General features: G+C 37.3%; 1 protein-coding gene across 10 annotated transcripts in view; it reads right to left on the minus strand.

The window, feature by feature from the left end:
* LOC124956378 (voltage-dependent L-type calcium channel subunit beta-2) overlaps positions 1-4,998 on the minus strand; it is a 74,056-nt gene extending 69,058 nt beyond the window's left edge. For 5 of the 10 annotated variants that reach the window (XM_047512111.1, XM_047512112.1, XM_047512118.1 and 2 more), the window contains exon 1: positions 4,687-4,997. In XM_047512111.1, the coding sequence (XP_047368067.1) occupies positions 4,687-4,920 (234 nt within the window). In that variant the 5' untranslated portion in view covers positions 4,921-4,997. Of the gene's footprint in view, positions 1-4,686 lie in introns of all 10 variants that reach the window. The other 5 variants (XM_047512115.1, XM_047512116.1, XM_047512109.1 and 2 more) reach the window with 3 other exon arrangements.
* Positions 4,999-10,000: the final 5,002 nt, after the last annotated feature.

Raw genomic sequence — 10,000 nt, forward strand, 5'->3', positions numbered from 1 at the left:
AGAGACTAACTTCCTAATATACTATATTATTTCTCTCTCTTTCTCTTTCTTTTTTTCTTTCTTTCCTTTTTCTTTCTTAACCAAGCGACATTCAGTAACAGATTATTCCAAGAAGAATAATAATTCTGTAATTTCAAAAGAGAATGGGGAAAGAGAGAGAGTGAGAGAGAGATAGATAGAGAAACCTTTTTCGCGACTAATTCCGCAGGTGTACGGTGGTCCCTTCTTCTGAGCAACGTCTGATCGTCAAAGAAACATGCACTAGGTGGAGGAAGGATAATGTAAGGATAGCAACCAACGCAGACGGCTTAAGGTGTGTCCAAAAAAAAAATTGGGAGAGAGGGATAGTGAACTTGAGAAATATTTTTAAGAAATTTAAGGATATAAATAAGTAACTATTCTCTGTCGGCGGTATTAAACTTCAAAAAATAACAAAGATCTACGGATTGGTAAATAATTTTTTTTCCTTATTTTTTTTAATTAATTTATTCGCAACGATGATAACAAAAAAATTCTTTTCTTTGCTCTTATGAAGAATTCATAAGATCGATTATCGCAAACAAGGAATGACAAGGATCGATATTTTTGTATCTTCTCCGTTTAATTTCGATCGATAATGTTTTTATAAAAAGAAAAGAAGAAAAAAAAGAAAAAAATTAAATAAAAAGCTTGACGATCGCAATAATGTATAATAAGAATTAATTCCTCTATTTTGTTTTTCGTTCATTATTTCTCTCTCTCTCTCTCTCTCTCTTCAAACTAATTTCTATTTAAATAATTTTGATCAAATTGATACAGTAAGATCAATAATCGCGATATAACGAATAACAAGGATCGATAATACATTTTTTTTTTGTTAATAATAATTGATTAACGCGAGATTAAATAGAAGAGGAATATTTTGCGAGATGTGAAATGAATGATTGTTATTTCGATTGAAAATCATATTTATCGTTTTCTCTCATAATATCTTTTGACGTTTTAATATCTAACACTAACAATAAGAGGGATGAGGGAAGAGGAGGCATCGCAAACTCGTTTGGCAGTTAGCGAGTCCTTCCGAGTATCAAGGATGAGAACGCGACGTGTTGGTGGACAGGACGATGGTTAAACGCGATGCTATTCTCAGTAGTAGAAGAAGAAGAAGAAGAAGAAGAAGAAGAAGAGGAAGAAAAGGAATAAGAAGAAGAAGAAGAAGAAGAAGAAGAGGAAAATGAAGATGAAGAAGAAGGTGGAGGAGAAGAAGAAGAAGAAGAAGAAGAAGAAGAAGGAAAGATGCTCCCGGCTAAAGTCTTTCTCTGTTTGATCTTTTGCTCCTGCCGCCTTATACACTGACCTATATTTGCTGGAACCGGGTCTGCTCGAGTAGACCCACTACCCCGAAGAGAGAAGAGAACATACGACACCACACACACTCGTATAACCAGACAGACAGCAGCGAACACTAACACGCAGATACTAACTCTCATATACACGTAACCACCGTAGTCCCCTTTTTCATCGATCCTCCGATCTCACTCAACCGCGTAAGTTTTTATATCGATGATTTAAAAAGAAAAAAAGCAAAAGAGAGAGAGAGAGAGAGAGAGAGAAAAAAGGAAAGGAAAATTCCAATTTCCATTTACTTTAGATACATGATATATATATATATATTTTATGATATAATTTCAATTGAAAAAAATTTGCAATAATAATCATCGAACGTTTGATATATTATCGATCGAATATGAATATGGATTTTGTTCTTTTTCTTTTTCTTTTATTTTCCTTCGTTTCCTCCTTTTCTTTTCTTTTCTTTTCTTTTCTTTTTTTTTTCTTCTTCCTTTTTGTTTATATTTCTTTTCTCTTGCCTTTTTCCTTCATCTTTCATCTTTCCTTTTGAACATGCTTATTAAGGATAATTATATAAAAAAAAGCGCGTTTTAATAATATCGTTCCTTCGATTGGTTTCAATCTTAAAATGATTTCAACGAATAATAATCATACGTTATCACGAAATATTTTCGTCGAAGAAATATTTTCCCGTTCGTTGATACGTTTATATTCCATCATTAAACACGCCGTTACGTGGCTCGCTGGTAATTAGCAACACCGGTAAATGAGATTAAAATCGCGAGAGAAGAGGAGACTCACTTCTTGCCGAATATTCGCGGATCTCTCTCTCTCTCTCTCTCTCACGCTATCTATATGTAGGTATAATTAAAGGAGGAGTTTAATTAACTTACGTATGATTCTCAAGCTTCTTCTTTCGAAGAAAAATAAAAAGATAAAAAAAAGGAATGCATAAAAAGTAAAAAAATAGAGGTGAAGATAAAAAAATAAGCTCGAAAATTTTCGTACTAATTAACCGCTTTCTTTAGAAAGTCGATGCCAATTCTCGTGGGTGTTACAAACAAAATCAATTGTAAACACGATGAAAGAAACAAATAAACAAAAATATAAATTTGACATTTCATTTATTATTATTACTTATCAGTATCGAAAGTCATTAATGAAATTCCAAAATGAGTATAATAATCGACAGCCTTGGTATATATATATATATATATATATATATATATATATATATATATATATATCTATTGTACACATTTTTTCATATACGCGATCATATACATTTACTTAAATATCTTGCAACATGCTTTTAAGATAACTCCTACTTCGCTTGAAATGTACATGGATAAAAAAAAGAGGGAGACAGACAGACAGAGAGAGAGAGAGAGAGAGAGAGAGAGAGAGAACATCATGCTTAATAACTTTTACACGCACGTTCAAGCTTTTACTTTGGATAGTTCGGATAATGGAAACGACTTCCATTATCGATAATTTTATCCTCCTCCGGAAGAGATAAGTACATAGACGGTGGTGACATAAACTGTGGATTTTAAAGAGAGGTCTACTGTTTCTCTCTTTTTTCTCTCTCTCCCTCTTTCTTGTCTTTTTCTTTCTCTTTTCCATTTTCTTACTACTCTTGTTTTTCCTTTTCTTTTTCTTCTACAAATAGATAAAAGTGAAACGCGATAAATATTATTACAAATGATCATAGAAAAAATGCAACAACGCATAAGCTATTATACCGTCATTATATAGGGTATGATTATTAAGAATAAATAAAGACTTCAAAAGTGTGCTTGGAACAATCAGTTCGAATTTTTTCTTTTTGTTCTTTTTTCTTTGATATAAATTACGATCCAAGTAATTGCCAGTGTGTATTGTAGAAAGAAGAAGAAGAAAAAAAAGAAGGAGAAAAAAAGATTTAAATACAAGCCATTAAATTATGTCCATGAGAAGATTGGAAACGATTTGTCGATAAAAAACGATTTGGCGAACGTTTTATAGACATCGTTATTAAAATCATGTTTCATGTTAAATGATCGAAATAGGAAAATAGTCTGTTACGAGGACAATCAGATTATATTGTATAATCCTTCGTACCGAGAATAATGATTATGCGTGGGGAGAGAGAGAGAAAGAGAAAGAGAAAGAGAGAAGGAAAAGAATTGACAATAGTGTAGAAATATTTAATCGAGAACCTTGGACAGTGTCCTAGTTTCGAGAAACGCTGCATTACGTCGAGCCCCTATCGAATGAAAGAAAGAAAGAAAGAAAGAAAGAAAGAAAGAAATAAAGAGAGAAAGAAAAAGAGAGAGAGAGAAAGAGACGAAAGATAGAAGCTTTATGCGGCATATAGTTAGTATAAAAGAGAAGGATAGAAATAGCGAAAAGTATGTTCATGCCGAACCAGACCATATTCCATTTTCAGCTCGAACAAGCTCCATCTCTCTCTCTCTCTCTCTCTCTCTCTCTCTCTCTCTCTCTTTCTTTCTCATTAGCACTCCTGACCCTTCAGCAGACCAGGCGAATGATGGCGACGACGACGACGACGACGACGACGACGACTATAACTACGACGACGAGAAAGTAAAGGGTCGGTGAATGCAGCTGCAAATGAGAGGAGGCACCACCAATCCCAATGTCGTTTGCACAAGGTAGCTCTCTATGAAAGATGCAAAGCGTTGAATGAAGACCACTATGTCGGTTACGTGGGCATATCGAGGACGAACGAGAAAGATAAGGTGAGAGGGAGAGGAAGAGGAGGAGGGTGCTTTGATCAAAGATACCCACGATACTCCCGTTTACTTTCCCTCCAACAGAGAGTTGTGCTCCTCTTTTGAAGAATCCATTTCTCTTTCTCTTTTCTCATAAAAAAAAAAAAAAAGAAAGAAAAAAAAAAGGAAAAAAAAGAAATAGTAACAACCTTACGTGCGATGAATATTAGAAATAACGGGTCGGTGAAATAGAAGAAGGGGGGAAAAAAAAAGAAAAAGAAAGAAAGGAATAAGAAGAGGACGAAAAAAAAAAAAAAAAAAAAAAAAAAAAAAAGAGAAAAAGAAAAAGGAAAAAGAGTAATAAAACGAATAAAAATTAAATTCGTTCGACGTATTATACAAAAGAGTAAATACCTTAAGTATATATCAATGACGATCTAACGTATTAAACTGTAGAAGTTGTTGCGAACGGAGTATCACGTAATATTGCGCAACATTGTGGTTGGTCAATTGAATACAAGTAAGTACGTAGTACGTATTATACATAAGTTATGTACTTACTTAACATACGTATTAACATATATATTTACTTATATTATTTATACGTGTATTTAAATATTAGATATAAAGTACTCACCGGTTTATTGGGTAAAGCCGAAGTAGAGGCAGCGATGCTTCGATCAGTAGGATGATGATCGTTCTCGTAATCGTCACGATGATGCCTAACGCCGGTAGCGTAAGTCTCTCTAACGTCTCTTACATCCCTTACGTCCCTGAGGTCCCTGAGGTCGCGGAAGTCGCGTAGGTCGCGAGGTTCTCGCTGGTCGCAGCGGCTCACGTGGTCCCGTTCACCGCGAGGCTGCCTCGACATCGCCGTGGGCTCCTCCTCCTCCGAGTCGAGCAGCAGCTGCTCGACTCCTCCAACACCACCACCTCCTCCTCCTCCTCCTCCTCCACCTCCTCCTCGACCTCCACCGTCGTCGTCGTCGCCGCCGCCACCACCAACTCCGACGCCTCCTCCCCCGCCACCTCCAGCAGCAGCTCCGCGTCGGGCGGGATGAAGCCGGAGGTCACACCATCCTACCTCCTCCTCCCCCGCCCCTCCAGCGAGCTCGCCACGGGCCAACCGAGCCGTGCCTGGAGCCCTCACGACCGATCTGCCTCTGACAACCTCCTGCCCCCGCGACTCGACGGGGGCCTCCACCACATCACACTTATACCCTAAACCACCCCGACGACACTTTTTCCTCTACTCGACGACACACTGCCGATATCTAAACACTTCTTTCTGTTCGAAAGGAGGAGGAGAAGAGGTCAGAGCGAAAGAGCGAGAGCGAGAGAGAGGGAGAAAGAGAGAGAGAAAGAGAGAGAGAGAGAGAGAAAGAGAGTGAGAGTGAGAGAGAGAGAGAAAGAGAGAGAGAGAGAGAGAGAGAAAAAGAGAGAAAATAAAAATGATAAAGGAAAGAAAGAAAGAAAATGAATTGGAATAATAGGAGAAAGAAAAAAAAAAAAGATGGACCGTACTAAATTCACCTCTCCCTCCCTCTCGCTCGCTCTTTCTCTCTCTCTCACTCTCTCTCTCTCTCTCTCTCTCTTTCTCTCCTCTCTCTCTCTCTTCCTCTCTCTTTCTCTCTATCTCTAATTTTCTTCTTCCAGTTTCCAACTTTTATCTTCTTTCTGTAAACACAATATATACGTCGGAATTTGTTATTAGTTCTCTTCAATCGGTACATAAATACATACATACATACATATATATATATATATATATATATATATATATATATATATAAAATTTCGATATAATTTCTAATTCGTATATCAAAGTAATCGTTAACATAACAGCTTACTCGACGTTACACGCTCTACTGATACTACCAACAGAGACGATCTCTATCGAACGTGTCCTATAAAGTTTACTTTTTTTCAAACCATTCCCTCTCTCTCTCTCTCTCTCTCTCTCTCCCTCTCTCTCCAATTCTATGTCAACGTCTTATCCTTCTCAGTCTCTCCTCGTTTCATCCTAACGCCCTTCAGCATTCAATGATATTCGAGGTTTGTTTTGATTTCGTCATCGTTCCAATCGCGAATATTATCGAAACCCCGTATTTATTTATTTATTTATTTATTTATATATATATATACATATCATCGTATCATGAGGTAGTTATTTCAATGTCAAAATGTCGATGTTTAGATACTTTATAAATTCGTTTGAACATTCCAAATGAATGATTCTACGATCTTTTTCATAAAAATGATTAATCCTTGCACGAAGATTTTCAATAGCAATCTAACGCAACTATGTAACTACGTATCCGGCGGTGTCTTGTGAATCGTAGCGTTGAAAAGAGAGAGAAAAAGAGAGAGAGAGAGAGAGAGAGAGAGACGACGTATAACGTTACATAAAGGTCAACGTATCTTCGATACGTTATATCACGTCGTTCGCCGACCTCGACCGTCGAGGTAGAATTCCGAAGCAGTACAACCGACTGAAGGAGGAAGGTGAAAAGCATATCCTTCGTGCTGACAGTGTTATGCGATCTCTCTCTCTCTTTCTCTCTCCCTCTCTCTATCTATCTATCTATCTATCTGAAAGAGAGAGATAGATAGATAGATAGATAGAAAGAAAGAGAGAAAGAAAGAGAACGGAAGTGTGTCTGCTTTTTCTTTCTCTTTTTCTTGCCAAGGTCGAATCTCCAGTTGCTACTTTCTTAACAAAATGAAGAAGAAAAAGAGAAAGATTGAAGTGGAATGATGATGACGATGACGTTAATAACGACGACGACGTTCAATCGAAAAAGTTGAAAAAATGAAATTGATAAAGTCAATTTCGAGTGTTGACTTTTTAATAGCTAATAAGAATAGGAAACGGAAAGCCTCGGCGCCCAAGGTATAGCAAGTTGAGGTTAGGTCACGCCGCAGATCCACGAATGTAGGGCTGTGGGTCGCGCCCGGTCGAGCTCAGCTGCGCTACGAGCTGAAGAAGAAGGGTTACAAGCACCAATCGAGGATGTAACGCGCACGAACCGTTCGTCTACCTGCCTCGATTTTTTTCTCTTTCTCTCTCTCTCTCTTCTTCCTTTTCTTTTTTTTTCTTTTTCTTTTTCCTACCCCCTACCCCTTGCCAATATATATATATATATATATATATGTATATATTTATATACATATATGTATGTATAATTTCTCGTATATTTCCATTACGCCCTATTACTATTCCTGTACATTTTTTCTTTGACAGAAAAAAAAAAAAAAAAAAAAAAAAGAAAAAAACAGAAAAAAGAAAGAAAAGAAAGGAAGGTAGGAAGGGAGGAAGGATAGAATTTTTTTGTTTTTAACACCATTTTATCCTGATCTAACGATAGTGAGCGTTTAGATTTAGTAGAGCGTGTTCATCGACGGGTGCAAGAGCAAATTAATTGATTAATTAATGAATAGTTAAAAAAGAAAAAGAGAGAGAGAGAGAGAGAGAGAGAGAGAGAGAAAGAGAAAGAAAAGAAATAGAAGAAACGAGAAGGGAAAAATGCTTTAATCTTGAAGCTCCCATCTTCTTCCTCTTCTTTTCTCTTTTTTCTCTCTCCTTTTTCCTCCCTCTCTCTTTTCTTTTTCCTTTTCTTTTTTTTCTTTTTTTCTTTCTTTCGCGCTTAAATCTCATTTCCATTCAAACTTACTGTATAACTCTTATCCCACGTAGTTTTCCACTTGTCTTCTACACAGTGAACTCGACGAACCTGTCACAAACCCGCGCGCGGACGTAAGTACTTACGGTCGATCGGTCGTTCGTTCGTTCGTTCGTTCGTTCGTTCGTACGTTCGTTCGTTCGTTCGTTCGGTCGGTCGGTCGGTCGGTCGGTCTGTCGGTCTGTCGGTCTATCAGTCGGTCGGTCGATCAGTCAATAGGGATCAGTCGATTCACAAAGATTCTTCTTTCTATTTCCTTTCCTTCCCCTTTTTCTCTTTTCTTTTTTTAATATATCACGATTAGGCCGGCCAAACCAACCAGTTAAAAAAAGCTCTCTTCCTCGTAGTATTTAATAATATTTGACAACGCGCACCTGAAGAAGGTCTGTTTCTTCTCTCTTTAGAAATCGGGTTAGCGAAAAATTTATGCAGTTATATCCGTATAGCGTTACTCTGCTTGTATGTATGTGTGTATGTATGTATCTTTCTATCTCTCTCTCTCTCTGTTTCTTTTTCTCTCTCTCTCTCTTTCTCTCTCTCTCTCTCTCTCGCTCTGTCTATCTGTCTCTATCTGTCTGTTAGTCTGTCCGTCTGTCTGTCTGTCTGGTCTTTCCTTCCTTCCTTCCTTTCTTCCTTCTTTCTTATTGGAAAACAACAATGATAATAATAACAACAACAATAACAACAACAACAACAACAATAACAGCGGCAGCAACGAGAACCAAGAGAAAAAAAAAAAGAAAAAAGGGTGTATCTTCTGTCTGACGTAGGAAGAAAACGTCGAAAGGACGTCGAAACGACGAGGTCGACGATAGCAGGGGCCGTGCTCGCGTCGACGAGGTGCTGGTAGACCGCGGCGAGCGCTACCTCGGCCCCCAGACGTCGGCCGCCCTCGTCTCAGCTCGGTTCTTCTCGTCTCCGGCGCCGTGACGTCACGCGGGGACGCGAAAATCCCGGCGGTGTCTCGTCTATCGATCGCATGCGCTCGCGCACGCGAGCGCCGTTGCGGCGCATTAGCGTGCGCACCGTACCGCACCTCATTCTCTCTCTCTCTCTCTCTCTCTCTCTCTCTCTCTCAATCTTTTTCTCTCTTTCTCTATCTATCTCTATCTCCATTTGCTCGCTCGCTCTTTCATTCTTTATTTATCTCTCTTACACCTACGTATAGAGAGACAGAGAGAGAGAAAGAGAGAGAGAGAGAGAGAGAGAGACAAGCACGACACGTGGCTGCGCTTACCACTTTCATCTTCGTCTATTTTCTTCAATATATATATATATATATATATATGTTACATCTGCTTTTCTTTATCTTTTTCTTTTTTCTTCTTTTCTTTTATCTTTTGTTTTCTCCCCCCCTCCCCCCCCTCTCTCGCTCTGTCTCTCTCTCTCTCTCTCTCTCTCTCTCTCTTCTTAGTCTTTCTACCTTTGTCCTAATTCGTACATTTTTTTTATTTCGCGAAGAAAAAAATGTCTGACCATTTTCTACTTTATTTACTTTTCTTCTCGCAGGATTTTTCTACTTTCTGTCTTTATTTCCTTCCTTCGTGCTTGATAACTCGAAAGATTGTTTTTTTTTTCTTTTTCTGAATGTGCGACGTACGAACAGATTACTAAAAAATTTTCCTAGATTTCGTCAGTTTTATTTTATTTAAAAGAAATCAATCGAACGATTTGTTTCAATAGGAAATTTTCTATCCCTTATTTCTTTTCCTTTTATTTTTGTTTCTTTTTAATTCTTCCATTCTATCGTTCGATAACCTGATAGATTTTTAATAACCGTAGAAATATTATAAACGTAATTACTAAGTTTCTTGAGAAATAATCGATATCGATATATTATCCTCCTACTATACTCGATCGTTTAGTCAAAAGGACAATGAACTTCCGTTTCAAGGAATCTTCCTTTCCATTTGGTAGATAATCGATTAAGAACGACTTTTCGGGGAACCGTAAGCGTAAAAATTTAATTGAAATAACTTGCTCCTCCGACGTTCGAAGCCATTTTATCACGTAGCACGTGTTGGAATGTTATCGCGGATTTCATTACACGTAAGTACTTTTCGAACGATAACATCGCCGCGTTTCCGCTAATTACGTTGTTTACCAGAAAGTAGTCGTTAAGATTAAACAACGTTTCTTTAAATATATATTTATCTATATATATATATATATATATATATATATATATATATATGTACGTATATATATAAATCTGTCTATCTATATATTTATTTATCTATAAATTTATTTAATTATCTATATATTCGT

The sequence above is a fragment of the Vespa velutina genome, chromosome 21, assembly GCF_912470025.1.
Source record: "Vespa velutina chromosome 21, iVesVel2.1, whole genome shotgun sequence".
NCBI classification, from domain to species: domain Eukaryota; kingdom Metazoa; phylum Arthropoda; class Insecta; order Hymenoptera; family Vespidae; genus Vespa; species Vespa velutina.